This window comes from Vulpes lagopus, chromosome 10, assembly GCF_018345385.1.
Source record: "Vulpes lagopus strain Blue_001 chromosome 10, ASM1834538v1, whole genome shotgun sequence".
NCBI classification, from domain to species: domain Eukaryota; kingdom Metazoa; phylum Chordata; class Mammalia; order Carnivora; family Canidae; genus Vulpes; species Vulpes lagopus.
Window position 1 is genome coordinate 64,446,576 of NC_054833.1, and position 17,630 is coordinate 64,464,205.

The 17,630-nt window shown below is 55.0% G+C and overlaps 1 protein-coding gene across 1 annotated transcript in view; it reads left to right on the forward strand.

The window, feature by feature from the left end:
• The first annotated feature begins 944 nt into the window (after positions 1-944).
• The window catches only part of LOC121500554 (heparan sulfate glucosamine 3-O-sulfotransferase 3B1), a 43,078-nt gene continuing 26,392 nt past the window's right edge, over positions 945-17,630 (forward strand). The window contains exon 1 of the mRNA XM_041772329.1: positions 945-1,971. Within this exon, the coding sequence (XP_041628263.1) occupies positions 1,418-1,971 (554 nt within the window). The 5' untranslated portion in view covers positions 945-1,417. The remainder of the gene's footprint in view (positions 1,972-17,630) is intronic.

Here is a 17,630-nt window from a genome sequence, read left to right on the forward strand (position 1 = left end):
ACTGTCCCCCCAATGAAGGAGAATGGAATGTTGCCTTTCATGGTGATTCGGGGGAAAACAGCGTCGTAAACCATGACGCCCCCCCCCCCAAAAAAAACCTCGTACGGGGACAGAAACTTCCTGCACGTGACTTCCACACCCCCTCTCCGACCACGAAACTCTCCACCGGCCTCTATCTCACGGTTAAACCTCTTCCCTCGCTGCCCGACCCCGCCCGGCCTTTCCCCGCGGTTTGGGAACGTAGGGAAGATTTTTCTTGAGGACAGTTGACACCAATCTCTCGGCGGCCACCCGCAGCCCCAAAGAGATCAAGTCCTGGCAAAGAATAAGAAGGAAAAACTTTTTAAACTGTTTTTTTATATAAAGTTTGACAGCCATGTACAAACTCGCCACTTAAACCGCCTGAACCGGTGCCCTATCCGGGTCCCCGCGGCGTGGGGCGGCGGGGCCTGGGGGCCGCAAGCAGCCGTGGCCTGACTCTCGCTCCTCCCACCCCCTTCCTAGTGCACATCACACACACACACACACACACACACACACACACGTCACGAGCCCGCCGGCCAGACACCTGGATCTGGACTCGAGTCCCGACACGAGCGCAGCGACGCGCCAGGGCGGGCTCGCGGGGAGCGAGCGCGTAAAGGTGCGCGGGAGCGGGGGCGCACCGCATCCCGGCTGCGCTGCGCGGGGCCGGACCTCTCCCCACGCCCTGTCACTCGGGCATCCTTCCGACCCTCCGCTCCTGTCACCAGCCCCTGGCTCCGCCCCCCGGCTCCGCCCCGCGCCCCGCAGCCAATAGGCGCCCCCGACCTCTCCCCACCGCCCCGAGCCCTTTCCACACCCCCACGTTCCGGGAGCCGGTTGGCTGCCGCGCGCTCCGCGGAGCGCCGGTCGTCGCGGGGCGCTCGGGGCTCCTGGTAGGCGGAGCGGCCCGTCACTCCGGAAGGCTGGGCCCGCCCCCCACCTCGGTCTCTCGCTCTCTTCCTGCGCAGCTCTTCGCAGCCTCCGCGGGGAAGTGCCGGGGCCGCTCCCCGGGCTCGGCCGGCAGCACCGCGAGGAGGCGAGCGGCCGTGCGCCCCGTCTGCGGTGAGCAGGGAGCGGGGGAGCGGCGTTGTCCCGCCCGGGCCGGAGCAGCCCCTGGCCAGCAGCAGTTGCCGCCACCCCGACTTTCCTTCCAGTTGAGGCTCCTCCGGGCAACATGTCAAAAGCCGCCACCGCTACAGCTGCCGCCGCCACCTGGGGAAGAGCAGCGGCGGCGGCGGCGGCGGCGGCGGCGGCGGCGGCGGCGGGCGCGCGGGGGCAATAAGCCGAGCCGCCCCGGCGTCCTGCGGGCCAGGGAACCCTCTGCGCGCTCACAGCCCCGGCGGGCCCGCGCCATGTGCTGAGCCATGTCCCTCGCCGCGCCCCCGGGCTGCGCATGGGGCAGCGCCTGAGCGGCGGCCGATCCTGCCTCGATGTCCCCGGCCGGCTCCTGCCGCAGCCGCCGCCGTCCCCGCCGCCGGTGAGGAGGAAGCTCGCGCTGCTCTTCGCCATGCTCTGCGTCTGGCTCTACATGTTCCTGTACTCGTGCGCCGGCTCGTGCGCCGCGGCGCCGGGGCTGCTGCTGCTGGGCTCGGGGTCCCGCGCCGCCCACGCCCCGCCGGCCCTGGCTGCGGGGCCCGACGGGACTGCCCCCAGGCTGCCGTTCCCCGCGGCGCCGGCCACCCCGCCGGCCGCGGGCCAGGAGCCGGCCGAGGGCGCCGCGAGCCAGGAGGAGCCGAGTCCCGAGTCGCCGGACTCCCCCAGCTCCATCTCCAGCTTCTTCAGCGGGTCCGGGAGCAAGCAGCTGCCGCAGGCCATTATCATCGGCGTGAAGAAGGGCGGCACGCGGGCGCTGCTCGAGTTCCTGCGCGTGCACCCCGACGTGCGCGCCGTGGGCGCCGAGCCCCACTTCTTCGACCGCAGCTACGACAAGGGCCTCGCCTGGTACCGGTGAGTCTGCGCCCGGGGCCGGGGGCCGGGGGGCCGGGGGCCGGGGCGGCGGCCGCGATCGGGACCGGCAGAAGAGGGGGGGAGGGAGAGGTGGCGTGTGCTGGGGAGGTGACAGGGGCACAGCCCGCGACCGCCGGTGGGGCGGGGAGGGACCGACGGAGGGAGAACCCGCGGCGCCCAGAACCCGCCCCAGGCTGGTGCGCGGGGCTGGTGCGCGGGGCTGGTGCGCGGGGCTGGTGCGCGGGGCTGGTGCGCGGGGCTGGTGCGCGGGGCTCCGCGCTCTCCACGGCGCAGAGAAACTTCTCGAGGAGCTCCGGCGGCTCCGTGGCCCACGGTGCTCCTCGAATTGGTCAAAGAAGGGGGCCCCGCGACTGGGATGGCGCCCAGGGGAGCGCGCAGCCCTCTAGTCGTGGCCGTTGCGCAAACCAAGCGATCCAGTGTTGCTTGTGTTTTAATTTATTTTTCCCTCTCGGAGCCCGGGACGTGGTGCGCCCAGCCCGACGCGGTCTCCACCCTAGAGCAACTTCTGCTCCCCAGATGGGGATGGGGGCGGGGGGGGGGGACGGTGTCTGCAAACTTTTTTTTGTTACGATCGTGGTCCTTGGTGGAATCCGCGGAGGGTCGGAGCCGCCTGGCTGGCGGGCTGCTTGGGCTCGGGAGGGTGAGCTGGGCGGGCGGCCCGGCGCCTCCGCCTGGCAGGCGGGGAGACCCGCGGGCGGCGCGGAGCGTGGAGCGGTGCTGGTCCCTGTCGGGCAAAGGCGCGCACTGCAGCCGGCGGGGAGCGGCGCGCAGCTTGGAGGGCTCCGGGGCGCCTCGGGCTCCGCTCGCTGCCCTCCGCCTCCGGCGCCCGGGTGCCGGGAGAGCGCGGGCACGGACGCGCGTCTCCGCGGGCCCGGTACACGTCGGGGCGCCGCGCGCGTAGGGGGTTTCATTGATGGAGAGATGCGCGTTGCCCGGAGATCAGGGCTTCCGGAAGCGCGGTTTTCGGGTCGGGGTGTGGGTCGGGTCTCCAAAGGGGCCGCGGCCCTCAGGGTCATCATCGCGACCTCTGCGCAACGCTCTCCAAAGCTACCGGTCTTTGGAGGGAGCTTCTGGGTTGCTCGAGCTTCCCGGGAGGCGCGGGTGGGCAGCGGGTCCACACTCTGGCCTTCGGGAACTTGGGTCGCCAACCAGGGGCCGGGCCGACTGCCCCCACCCGTTCCCTCTGGTCATCACCCCCACCCCTCCGAAGTGTGACTCCCATCGAGTCCCCGGCAGACGCCCTCCGCGCCCCCGAGGTGTCCAGACTTCGGAAAACAAAAGGGGAGAGTCGAGCCGAACCCCGTTCCCTGCTCCCATCCCCCCCGTCTCGGCCTCGGGAGAGCGAAAAAGGGGGCTGACCCAGCGGATTAAAATCGCTCTCTTCCCAGCCTCGCCCCCCCCCTCTCTTTTGTCCTTAATGTTTTTATTATTGTCAGGAGTTGCCCAGGTCCCGAGGTGTAGCCAGCCGTGACAGTCACGCTGCCCACCGCTCCCGGGCCGTGGACGCCGCTCGTGAGACCGCGCGCTCTGGAGTCCCCGGCCCGGACGCGCGTCCTGGCTCGGGCTGGCGCCGCGCCTCGGTGCTCCCTTCGGTGCAGTGGGGGGATCCCGTGGTTACCACCGGGCGGGGCGGGGCGCGCCGGTGCGCTCGGGTGCCCGGCTGGCACGCGGGGGCCTCTCGGGCGGTTAGGCGGTGCCACTGAGCGCATTGTTGTTCCTGCGGCTCCCACTGCGCCTCTCCTCCTCCCGGGATGAGGGTCCTGGGGGGCCGGGCTGGCAGGCTGTTGGCGAGCGCTCCCTTCCGGGGTGGGGGGGTGGGGAGGCATCCACCTCGCGGCCGGAGGCAGCCCGGGATTTTCTTAGATCAGAAAACTAGGGGCTGGGTTGGGAGGACCTGGCAGGAAAGGAGCCGAACCCGTCCAGTCAGGCGCTTCTAGAAGCACCCGGGGCGGGCAGTGGAAATCCCCACAGGAAGATGCACGCAGGCTCCGAGGCGGCCGCGCTCCACCTGCCACGTTCCTTTTGATGGATTCCAAAGTGCCGAATAAAGCCCGGGGCCGCCCCGGAAAGCCTCGCCGCGCGCCTGCCGCCGGGAGCGCAGCCGGGGAGCCCCGGGCGGGAGCGGGCTGCGCTGCGGGTCGGCGGGGGGTTCGCCGTCTTCCCCTGAGCCAGAGCTGCCGCACCGGGGGCGGGGGGTGCCCGGGCCCGCGGCGATCACCCCCGGCGGACCCCGCAGGCAGGAGGCGCAAACTGCAGACCGCGCAGCTCGCCCCGCGCGCCGCGATCCCGGGCTGCTCCAGCAGCGCCCGGCGGGACCGCAGGCTTAATGCCTGTTTTCCAGGAAAAAAAATTTAAAAAATAAATCTATAAAACGCCACCACCATAAGTCTTCTTACATACCATCTGCTTGCTTAATTTTTTAATTGATTTGGACTATTCTGGATGCCTGGGCCAATGTGTGCACTCGGTTATTTTTTGAAGGCAGCCGTTTTAACTTTAAACAGACCGCACCCGAGAGGAAACGCCTGTCCCAGAACAGTTTTCTTTAAAAAGCCGGGGCCCGGCCGGAGTTTCCCGGGGCTCAGCCAAGCCTCGCTGCTCGCCCCCGAGGTGTGTGCTCCTCCATTGCAGCTCCCCGCCGCCCGCACGGTCAGGCTGCAGACTGCGGTAGCGCCTGGATAATCATTAACCCGAAAGAGTTGCATTGCAGTTCAGAGACGTGGTTTTAAAACAGGTCCTCGGAAGCCGAAACGAGGAGCGGGGGGGAGACGTTTTGCAGGCATTTAAGCAACTATGAGTACGGTTGGTTGAATCCGATAGTCAGCCGGCCAGTCTGCAGGAGAGCGAGGGTTTGGCTGTGTCTGAGCAAGTCGCTGATGGGTTTAATCCGCCGATAGGCAGTCCTGCTAGTGGCCTAACCAGTAAACCCAGGGCCTGGGCACTTTTGCATGAAGTCTTCGAATTTGATCGTGCAGGTTCTTTGCCCTGGGCTTCGTGAGCCACTCTGGGCCGGGCCGGGAGGGGTCGGGGTGGGATGGGGCATCTAGCAGGGTGGCCACAGGGCGCTGACCTTGCCACCCGCCAGAAACCAGGCGCTTTTCAGCTAGCTGCCTTGCCTGCTACAAAATTCAAAAGTGCTGGTGGGTGTGGTTCACCTGCCCAGACCGAGTTTGTCTTGGTCTGGGATTAAGACTCTCCAGGTTGGTGGTTGGGTTTTTTTCTTTTTCTTTTTTCTTTTTTTTTCCAGTTCATTATCCAGCTCGCTCTTTTTCTCCCTCTGATGAAGCCTCCCAAATTTAGTAGGTGTTGCAAGGACCCCACAGAGTGGCTCATCAGGACTTTTCGGTGAAACTGGCCCTTACCTTCTGCTCCAAGGTTGCGAAGGTGTTTGAGAAATATGGGGCAGTGGTTCAGGAGACCCTCCCATAGGCCAAGAGAGGCCTGAACGTTGACTGAAACCTTGACTTTAAAATGAAATAGGTGCCTTCTTTCATGTCTTCTCTTTTTGCTTTGACTTAAGTTTGGTAGATTTTCATGAATTTTAATGGCCCCCGTTTTGGGAATTAAGTTAGCCAATTATTGCGTGATTCTTGTTTTTTATAGAGAAGTATGCCTTAGTCATGATGGTGTCGGATCCTTCCCCACCTTGACTCTTCTTTCCATTTTTGGTTGTACAAAATAAGCTGACACCTCAATGCTGTGGCCACATTTAAAAAAAACCCAAAAGTACAGTGTGTGGGTGGTTTAATAATGTTGATAGCTAACACTTACTAAATGTTTTCCCTATGTGCCAGGCACTGTTTCAAGTTTTACAGGATTAGCAAATTTAATCCTCATTACAATCCTCTGAAGTAGGTACTTTTATAGGCGAAGAAATACAGGCCCAGAGAGGTTAAGCAACTGGCCTGAGGCCTCCCAGCTGGAAAAGTGGCAAAGCCAATCCACCAACCCAGGCAGTCCTGCCCCAGAGGTCACCCTGTGCTGTGCTTACCTCCTTTAAGTGACCCAGGCATGTTGTTGGTCCTATATATGATGAGTTCCAAACTAGCTTTGCTTTGAAAGAGTTTGCATTTTCTCCTGTACACCCCTGCCATGACCTCAATGTAGATTGCTCACTTTGTCAATCAGTTTAAAAGAGTATCAGCTCCAGGATAGACTAGCTACTCCATCCAGAGCTGGTTTATAAGTAGAGTAAGGATAATACACTATACAAGTTTCATTTCTCTGCTGCATGGGACAGAGTCAAAGGAGTCATTAAAATTACAAAAATATAAAGGCAGAGAAAACATAGGGAGTGTCCCTACTGAGAGTAGATTTAGTCTTTTCCATGGGCCTTTTTTAAGGCTGGGAGGTATGGGAGGAGATAGGGTTAAGTAAGATGTTCCAGAACTTCTTGGAATGGATTTATTCATTTAAAAAAAAAAAATACAGTGCCGCAAATCAACATTGAAAACTTGTACTCATTAACCAGAAGACAATTACAACTACCAATTTTTGAGCAGATTTCTTTAGAATTTGAGTCTAAAACCCAGCAGCCTCAGAACTCTCTCTTGAAACCCAATAGCTGAAAGTAGCAACTTCTCCTGCATTTTCAATTTAACAAATGTCGAGAAAACTAATTTTTCCCTATTTTCTTCGATTAGTTCTGAAAACCTGGTGGCAAGGACTGCTTCTGTCTTCACTGAGGGAAATTTAAGATCTGATCTGATTGGAGATAATCCTTTTTGAAGTAATTTGCACTTTCTCAGTCCTGGAGTTTAAAACCAAATCTGCAACTCACTTCAAGCTGCTGGGTGAAGATCAAAAAATCTACATTTATATGCAACAATTTGAAATACAAACCATCATGTTACAAAGCTGTCAAGATTTATTAGCAAGACAGTGTAGCATGTGTTGAACTCTGGTTTTAATTAGGCACCTAAATTAGACCATAAAATGGTTGATTAATCTTTTACAAGTTGAGGGGAAAATATAACATAAATTAACCTAATCATAAGTGTTTTCCCAGATGCTCTTGAGTTAATAAAATAGTCAATATCTAATAGCAACCTATTTGTTTTAGATAAATAAAATGCTTAAATGTATGAATTAAATTACACTTTGCTTTCCAAAGTGATATGGCATTAATGGACCGGTCTTTAAAAAATTAGCCTAGGTCTTAAAAATATGCAGTAACATAATATATTATAATTAGGAATTAAATGTTTATGACTAAACTAGATTTTACCTTTTTAACGGAGCCCTGAGTATTAAAAACTTGCAATGTAATACAGGACTAATACTTCTGTATTTTCCCTGCTAAAGCTGTACCATTTGAGATTTGTTTTAAGTGATCTGTCGCAGCTGTTTTTTCTAGTTTTGTGTTTTGGTTTTGTTCGAAGAAAAACTTTTTGAGATTTAGAAAAATCAGTACGCCACAGTACCTCACTCCAAATACCTATGCTGGTTTACCTTTTTGTTTAAAACATGTGGATTGCAAGGTTTTCCGATTACAGAAGTTGACCCTTTGAATCACTAAAATTATTTAGAATTAAGAGCGCACCAGGAATTAAAAAAAAAAAAAAGAAGCCAACAAACACAACCCATCAGGCAGCCAGTGTTATGAATCAGGCAAGTGGCATTTATTTCGAGCTTCAGGACTGAAATACGTGACTAAGATTGCTTGCCCACTGCTTTCTGTGTCAATAGTTTCCCAATACTTTATGTCCTCACTCTATGAACATGGAAATGAAGTTGATGGACAGAAACACAAAATGTCTACTCCAAAGGCAGAGCATAATGAGCATTTCTTTTGCTGTGAATAGAGTTAGTTTCCAAATAGGGCGCTACCTCTCTCATTTAACAGTGGCTGATTTCAGACAGTAAGGGAAATTTCAGTTCTAGGCTGTTGGGATAGTCAGGAATCCCAGCAAAATGAATTCCCCAAGTATGTGGCATATTTTCAAGGGTAATGAATACAATATGCTGCCTACCTCAAATGAAAACATTTACCATGACCGAAAAGAAATGAGATACTGGTATCTTTGAAAGCTACTTGGAAGTAGAGCATGAAGCTTTTTCTAATATTTAAAACATTACCTTGTTAGAAATCTTCTAGTGCTCTCAGACTCTCCTGAGGTAAAACTTAACACCAAATAAAACTGATGTTAGTGGATTTTATTTTATTTTTTCCTGAATTTAGACTTGGGGAAAAGTTTAGCATGTGAGGAGCCATCACCAGCTTGGTAACAGGATAGTAAAATAATATTCATTGCAGCCAGGAAGCTGTGTTAAAATACTGCTAATGCTAGTAATACCTCTCTCATTAATTTTCTTTGCACATAGATAAGAGTTACTGAATTCCATTATACCTGTATCTTAAATTCTTTATAAATGCATATTTTTGTGACTTGAAACTTATTAAAAATAGCATCAGTTTAACTGGGTCATTCAAAAAAATTTACATTGCGTCATGGGCAAAACGTGTAAAGAGCAAAGCTGTGTACTGCACAGGGTTGGTTTGGCTCCCAAAGAGAGCTGCTTTTAAAAATCTTGGTTGTGGGCCTGCCTGGCTAGAGGGACTACCAGAGGGGAATTTGTTTTCTATTTGCATTATAAAAGAAGTATGTATGAAAAAAAAATTGTGTGTGTGTGTGTGTGTGTGTATATATATATATATATATACACACACACACATGTTGTGACTTGATACATTTGTTCTGCAACAGAAGTTCTTGGGATAAAACACTTCGCTTCTAAATATAGCAGATGTGTTAAAATTAAGAGCCTGCTTTGAACAAAATCAAGTCGGTGGTTATTTCAGCCCAGGCTAGACCATTTCTCGCCAAAGGGGATCAGTACTTTTAAAGCACTTTTGACTAGAGTGTGAATGATTCTATGTGCGTTCAAGCAAGCAACTGGGGTGGGGGTGGGGGTGGGGGGTTCAGAATCTCAGCGCCCCCCTCGCCCCCAGTCTCTGTCCCACGCGTCTGGACGTGGTCACACTTGCTCAGGAGCCCGCACAATGCTGAAAGATTGTTCTGGCCCGTGTGAAGTTTGGGGCAGCAAATGGGAGATTGGGAAAAGAAATGTGGGGAAGGCAAGTGAGCAGCAGCAGGCTTGTCACGCAGTCCCGACTGCACGGCCGAGGGGCCGGAGGAAGGGTGTGGTGACAAGCGTCCCGCAGGGCCCCGCACAGCCCCCCCGCCCCCCGCGCGGCCACGTGTCCGTCCGTCTCGGGGAGCCCGGGAGCGCCCGCCCGACCCGGCGCCCGGGGAGGTGGCCGAGCGCGCAGCCAGCGGCACAGAAAATGGCTCCGCGGCTGGAGCAGGCGGCGCGCTGGTCCCTGTGTCGCGTGGGATCCCGGCATCTGGGCCAGGACCGCGGAGCCCCGGAGACAGATGGCGGGGCGGGGGCGGGGGCGGGGCCGGCGGCCGGGCGGGGGCTCCCCTCCGCCCCCGGGCCGCCCGCTGCAGCCACGTGACCCGGCCGCCGCCGCCGCCGCGCTCCGGCCTCACCTGTTGGGTCGGCCCGCGCTCGCGGAGGGGGGGCGGCGCCGGCGGGTCCCGGCCCCGCGCTGATTGGCCCGGGCGGCTTCCAGGAGGCCAATGGCGTCCAGCCTCCGCGCGGCCCCGCCCAGGGGGGGCGGGGGGCGGAGCCAGGGGCGGGGCAGGCTCTCCCCGCGGCCGCGCGGTCCTCCCGGGGAGCGGGGCGCAGCGCACCGGCGGGTGCGTTTTGCACCCTTCCTTCCTTCCCCTGCGCAGTTTCTTTTTTTGGACGAGGGGAGGTGTGTCTCCTGGAAATGTCTGCTGCGTCGGGTGGAGCTGGGGGAGGAGGGGTGGGGTGGAGAGAGCCGGCCTCGCCCTCCCTGAATCCCTGGGTGCTGGCGCGCGGGGCCGGGACGACTGAAGGAGTTCTGAGTCGGGCGAGGGCCCTGGCGGGGAGGGGAGGTGAGCGCGAGATGCCTCGCGAGGAGGCGCCTCAGTGGTGTCCGTTTCACCCAGCACGTGTTTGCGTTCCCCTGTAATCCTGGCTTCACCCACTCCGGCGGGTGTCTGGAGCGCGAGCCAGCAGATTGGGGGGGGGCGCCCCGAAGTAGCTTTAGTTCCGCGAATGGGGCCCGTGAAGTGACAGGATGAAGACAAAGTGGCAGAGACCCGGGGTGGGGAGGACCGGAGGCCCCCGGGCACCCTCCTTCCCGCACCCCCCCACCTCGCGCCCTCAGGCCAGCAGCTACCCCCCCCACACACACACAGCCTGGGAACCCGGAGCGCCGCCCTGCTCCCCCAGCCTGCAGGTGGGCAGTCAGCAGCTGACCCTTCTCTGGTGCAGCAGTGCACGGGGTGTCCATTGTTGCGTTGGGATAACACACCTTTTTGGGGGGCTGGATTTTTTGCAGAGGTGCTGGAGATGATCTATATTAAAAGGGCAGGAAGGGTCCCTGGGTGGCTGATCCCTGGGTGGCTCAGCGGTTTAGCGGCCACCTTTGGCCCGGGGCGTGATCCTGGAGTCCTGGGATCGAGTCCCGCATCGGGCTCCCTGCATGGAACGTGCTGCTCCTTCTGCCTGTGTCTGCCTCTCTCCCTCTCTCTCTGTGTCTCTCATGAATAAATGAATAAAATCTTAAAAGAAAAAAAAGAGCAGGAGGCTCACAGAGGCCAGTGCTCTTTGCTGCAGGAGAGATGAAGAAATGCAGGATTTGGGCCTTAGGTTCATTAAAGTAGACTCCCCCCGGGGTGGGGGAGGGGGAGAGATACCCTAAAAGAATTCGAGAGCAGTATTTCACCCCCTGATCACTCCCAGTGCCTTCCCCCACCCCCCATCTGCAGCTGAAAGGCCTCTCCCTGCGAGCTTCAAGGGCTGGAAAGGAGTCCTGGTACAGGTCCAGCCCATTCCTCTTGATGGGCTGTTCCTGGGGGTCCCTGGTGCCCTCTAGGCTGATTGTTCTAGAAGCCTGCAGACACTGAGCATATGCTAGTGCTGCCAGTGGACACAGATAGACAAAGAAGTAAACATCCTGTTCCCAACCCTGAGCCGTTACCGAGGCCCCAAGTGGGTGCGTGGGTGGGTGTGGGGGAGGGGCGGGCACGGGGAGCTGGTGGTGACTTTGTTACTGATTTGAAACATGACCGTTTTAAGTCTTTCTGTGCTGTCGGTGAATAGAGACCCTCTTGCAAATCGCGCCGACCTATTTTTTTTCACTCCCCTAACAAGGATTCCTCCAGCACTTTTTTTTAAATATAAGATTTTATTTATTTATTCATGAGAGACTCAGAGAGAGAGAAGAGAGAGAGGCAGAGACACAGGCAGAGGGAGAAGCAGGCTCCCTGCAAGGAGCCTGATGTGAGACTCGATCCTGGAACTCCAAGATCACGCCCTGAGCAAAAGGCAGTTGCTCAACCGCTGAACCACCCCGGTGTCCCACTGGAGCACTTATTTTTAGAAAAATATCTAGACTCTGTCTTTCAAAGCAGTTCTGGGATCACAGCAAAATGGAGCAAAAAGGCCGTTCCACCTGCGTGCGCGCCCTGTCTTCACACATGCCCAGCATCACACATGCCCAGCATCCCCCAGGGTCACCATGCAGCACCAGGATGGCCTGTTTTGCCAGTGATGAACCTGCATGACACAGCATTATCATCCGGAGTCTGTAGCCTGCATTACAGAGTTTTTACAACGGTGCTCTTGATGTCACACATGGTGTGTTTGACAAATGCATGACCTGCATCCGTCATTATCGTATCCTGCAGAGGAATACCGGTGCCCTAAAAATGCCCGGTTTGAGCACTGGCTTTTGTCAGGTGCAACGCCAGGCAGCGTGGAAGTACTCAGGAAGTGCAAGGGACACGAACTTGTCCTTGAGAGGCCTGTTTTAGTCCGTGACCTAAAAAAAAAAAAAAAAAAAAAAAAAAAAAATTGCACAGGCTTAGAGATGTCACAAAGCAATTAAAGCACTGATTTAAAAAAAAAAAAATTCAGGTCCTGCTGAATCACTGGTAACTCTAAAAATGGTTTTAAGGAGGACAAAGCCTGTGACAAAATAGTGCAAATCCAGAAACGTGATTTTGTTTGTAGTTTACCTTCCAGGAGCTTTCGGAAGGGAGCTAAGGAGATACAGGAAGGAGAGGGGGGAATGTCAGTTACTATGTGATGCAAGAGGGGAAAAAAAAAATAGCTCAGCCTTAGTGAGTGAGAGCCTGCTGTGTGCAGGGAGTGATGCTTCCTGTGTGATTTCCCGCACGTTTTGGAGGAGGAAGGGAAAGCTCTCAGAGATTGCCTAAGGTCATACAGCTGGATCTGTAGGTGGCTCAGCCTCTTGAACCCAAAGCCTCCCGAGGGCCCTGCAAACGCCACATCTTGGAGCTCCTATGCAGGCCTGAAATTCGACCTGGTGTTCCTTCTGGACCAGTGCAGGCCCTCTCCTTCATGGTTCCTCTGCCCCAAGACAGACTTCTCCATGTTAAAGTAGCCCCAGGGTTATATCCTCTCTCTCTTTTCCTTCTGCTGCCCACACCCACTGCTCAGCCTCCTCTTCTGTTCCGAAGGACATCTGTGTTGATGGCTGTCTGTCTGTGTGCGTGTCAATGCATGCACCCACCATCACTTTGCCACCACCACCCCGGTGGCCCAGACTCAGACGTGAGGTCTGCGTATTCGATGCAGCTTTTCCAACCACAGCCTCCTTCCGTTTCTTCATCCACCAACCTCTTCTCTCTCACCTGTTCTTTGAAGCCACCCCCATTCGGTTTTCAGGATCCCCCTGAAATCCTCTCTGTCCCTGTGGACTGTTGGTCCCCTTTTGCCCTCTCTGCCCCCGGCTGGTGGAGTCATCCTGCTTGGTCCGTCCCCAGCACCTGGGCAGGAGAAGCGGTCACCCTAGAGCAGACCTGGCCCACACCCGGTCGATGCCTTTGTCCAAGAACTTGGCTCTTAACTCTGCAGCTGGCTCGCTGCTTGGATCGCTTACACTTACCCATGCCAAGCCCCACGGTGTGCATGGAAACTTCTGGATGGGGTCTTCTCTTGTCAACCCCCTGTGCAGAAACTCCGGAAAGATCATGGCATCTGGAGAAATAGCACTCGCTTAAATGGTTCTTCTCAACATGGGCTTATTTTCTACTTTTCTGAGACCTCCCTCCAGCGCTTCGAAGAAGTGACATGTTCTTTCTTTTCTGTGTTCTTTGAAGAAAATCTCAGACACTATCATTTTATCTGTAAATCTGCCTCTTTTTTTTTTTTTTGTAGTCAGATTCTTATTTTACATATCTGTAAGAAAGTGTACAAAGCGGAAGCCTGCAGCCTGATGAGTGCTCAAAAGTCAAGCTGAAGAACTCCTGGGTCCACCTTCGTGCCCCTTCTGGTCACTGTCCCTGCACCCAAGATAACGACTGTCCTACCTTTCACCACCATAGATCAGTTTTGCCTGTTGTTGAATTTAATATAAACAAAATCCCGGGGTGAACACTTGCAGGGTTTTAAAAACATGTGAATTCATTGCCAATATTGACAGATTCAGAAGCTTTGCAATCAAATCAAGATTTCATGCTTCTCTTTACAAAGGACTCAAGGGTCCTCCTGGCAACAGCTGGCTGTGAATGGGGGCGTGTTCTCTTCCACTTAACACACTCCCCACTGCACCTTATTGTCTCCCACTTGGCCCTCTTTACTCACTTGTTATATGCCCGGTTCTGGGTCAGGTCAGTGCCAGACAGAGGGGAGCTACAAATTGTCCCCTTCCCTGCTCCCCTGCCTTTTTCAGGTACACACTATTCCAGGATTGACTTTCCTCCATCTAGTTCATCATGGACATTCTTGTTAGATTTTGGCATTAGCATTTTCCTATTTGACTTGGTTTTCATTAAACATAGCTGTAAAAATTCCACGAGAGCTTGCCTGGTGCTCTCCCCACCAGGACTCCTTGAAATCGGAATCATGATCATAAAATCAGTTTGAATGACATGCTTCTCCTACTTAAAAAATATCTCTGGGTCTTTAACTGGCTCTTCTTGCATCTGTGTCCCCCCATCCCCACCCCCTGCATCCCCCAGTTGGGGGTCAGCCTTTTGCTACAGACTCCATGACCTTGGCTAAGTCACTTTACCTCTTTGGTGTCAACATCCGCACGTGTCTAGTAGAGATGAGCCCATCCGTGTTTCCAAACTCTGGAACGTTTGGAAATGTTTCCAAACGGGGCCGCGTTTTCCCGATCTGTTGTGAACCGATGCCCTACTTTGTGTGACCAGCACATGGCTCGTGCCCTTCGCAACAGCCACGCTGGTCTCTACCCTGGCCGTGAGTTCACTCATCAGTTCCTGAGGTGTTGTGGCACCGCTAAATGACTTACAACAGCTTTAAATGCCTGCTGTCAGGTTTTACATGTATCCTCTTGAGGACAGTTTGCAGGTACCCTGCAGACCGCACTTGGAGAACTACTGTCTCCAGTGTCTTCAGTGAACAGAAAGTTCTAGGAAGATTGATTGGTGATGTGTTGAGGGGTAAAAAATGGTTCGATGTTAGCATATTAAAGGCTCTGAGAAGTACTGCAGGCAAAAGACCCAGGACAAAAGAGAAATCTGTTTCATTTTCTCACACCTGGCATTTCCCCCTGAGTACAGATTCCTGTTTTCACTCAGTACCTACTGATCACGCGTGGTGCCGGTGCGTTAGCAGAGCAGGCCTCTAGGGTTTCTCGAATTTTGAGGAGGCCTCCTTCCCCTGACCCTGTGCTCTCTCTCCATCTTTAGCCCTTGGAACAAACAAGCTGCTCCTTACGATGGCAGGTTAGACTCCTCTCCTTACCTTGCTCCCTTGTGAGGTTATCTCAAACCTAATGTGTAGGCACCCCCCAACCACCCACCCCAGGGTGATCGTGCTGAAAAAGTAAAGAGAAGAAGGTGGACGCCTGGGTGGCTCAGTGGCTGAGCATCTGCCTTCAGCTCAGGGTGTGATCCCGGGGTCCTGGGATCGAGTCCTGCATAGGGGTCCCCGCAGGGAGCCTGCTTCTCCCTCTGCCTATGTCTCTGCCTCTCTCTCTGTGTCTCATGAGTAAATAAGTAAAATCTTTAAAAAAAAAAAAAAAAAGAAAAGAAGAAGGGAGCTTGCAGGAAGTCGGGGGACCCAGAGCAGAAAGGCGCTGAGGCTGAGGCCTGGGGGAGCAGAGTTGCTCCTGCGGGTTTCAGGTCCGGTCTTGCTGCGGGCCGCCTTCCTTGGAAGGCCTCCCCTGGCTGGTGTCCCGGCCGCTAACTGTTGGCCAGCCTTCCTCCAACAAGCCCCTGTCTGCTTTCAAAGGTAAGTGCTCCGTCTCTGCAGCTCAGTGGCATTTGCTGGTCTGGAGGGGCGAAGTATCCCTTCACCCCACCTGGCACCCTGGGGTCCCGGGGGTCTGTGTGTTTACCATCGCACCCGACCCATGGCTCACCCTGCACGGGTCCCCAGGAAATAACGTTTTCTGCTTTGGATCAGTGCTGGCAGCCTTGAGCTGCACACAAGCCAATCGCTCCTCCCTCCCACCCCACTTTTTTTTTTTTAACATGCATTTTCCCTTTTGTTGTCTGGGGCCAAGAGGTGGGGGGAACACTCAGAAGAGTTGTTGGGACCCACAGCACCGGAAATGAAGGAAACTTTTAGATTAGGTGTCACTGGGAAAGGAGGCGAGTGAAACCTTTTGCAATGAGAGGGGGGATTAATTTACCTGTTTGTACGAAACTTAAGTTACAAGGGTATCTGGATTTCCCCTCCTAGTGCTCTAAACTTGCTGGAATGATCTTACTAGCTTCTGATGCACTCACCATCAAGTCCTTGTCCTGGGTGAAATTCTAACACCTGTTTGGATGGCCCCCCTCACCTCTGCCCTGAGCTCTTGCTTGGGGGCAGGGGGTGGGGAGTGCTTGCCAGGGACTTTTCACATGGTCTGGAGGCAGGCAGTTTCACACCAGAGTGGGCTCCCCTGTTCCATATACCTGACCAGCTTTTCATTCTTATCTCACTTCCTTCCTATAAAGTTACGTACGTATCTTTTAACGAGATATTTAATACCCATCTTATCATTGGGTGGGGGGCCTTCTGAGTGCCCCGCAGTAAGGCAGGTTTTTTTTGCCAAGTCACAGCCAGGGCATCTTGATGGCACTACTGATGGAATATGGTGCCTGCCATTCATTCACTCCTGATTTGATTTTACGCACTGGACAGATTTTGAAGGCTGGCAATGGATCAAGCAGTCTGAAAGCACTGGGGGGAAACAAGGTGTGAAGCCGTTGTCAGAAGCCTTAAGGTACTCACGGTCTTGGTCCAAGGGCCACGGGGAAGGATAGAACAAAGGGAGAAAATTCTGTGGGAACAGAGAGGGGGGACCCAGGGAGAGGCCATCATTGAGCTGGGCTTTGAAGCATGGATAGGAGTGTGCTGATCGATTGTCCCATAAAGCAGATTAAAAGCATTCAGGGTGGAGCAGCACTGTGGGAAAGGTTCAGAAAGAGAACTGGCCGAGCACTGGGGATTGGGTGGAGCAGAGGACATACGGGATTGGGAGAGGCGGCTGGCTCAGAAGTTGAATGGTATGTTGTTAATCTTTATCTTACCAGCAAGAGGGGTTCTGGGGGGGGCAGCTGAGTCTCCCTTATTAGAGAAATGTACAGACTTTATTTTTAAAAAATATTTTATGTATTGATTCATGAGAGACACACAGAGAGAGGCAGAGACACAGGCAGAGGGAGAAGCAGGCTCCCTGTGGGGATTCTGATGCAGGACTCGATCCCAGGATCCTGGGATCACAACCTGAGCCGAAGGCAGACGCTCAACCACTCGGCCACCCAGGTACCCCAGAAATGTAAAGATTTTACATGAGTGTTGCATTTGAACTCTTGCCACAATTTCTGAGGAAAATGAAAAAATCTGATATTTCCAGGAGGAGAAAACAAGAAAACATATGGGTGGTTTCCTAATATGAACAACGCTTAGCTTTGCGGGTTGACTTGTATGTTCTTGGAACATGCAGTTTGCAGTTCTTAGAACACGGTCTGTTCCCCGTGGTGCTCATGAGGGGGGCCAGACACCCTTCCTTCCTTACGACATGAGCCACCCTTCTGCTGACCGTAATCTGGAGGACTGGCCCAAAGGGCCTTTGCTCTGTGGTCTGAAGTTTTGGGGGGAAGAGCCATTCTTACCTAACTCCCCACCGGGCTCCGAGTGCCAGCTTCTCCAGCCAGATGCCGTGGAGCAGCCGATGGCTGCAAGCTTGCAGGCTTAGGGCTGGTGCCCTAACCACTTCTATGGGGGGAGGATCCCTCATTCCTTGGGGGGGGGGGGCTTAGAGCCAGCCGAGGAAGCAAGGGGGAAGGGGGAAACTGCGTGGGCCCAACCTGTGCCCTCCTGTCTCCCGATCCTGAACAGGTAGACAGAAACCGAGTTTGAGTCCCAGTCACGCGTGTTCCCAAAGTGACGGAGTCCCTACCACCCACCGCCCCCAGGACCTCAGCTAAGCTTGGGAGCCTCCATGTCTGTATGTAAAAGTGACAGTAGTAGCTGCCAGGTGTGGCCTAGGATTGCATGACCCCTGGGAGTGCGCGGAGGGGGGCTCAGGAGAGCACGGCCTGGCCTCTCGCTTTGGGCCCTCCTCCTCCTGCCCTGTCTCCCCTGGTTCCGTCTCTCATGGTTCTTCTGAG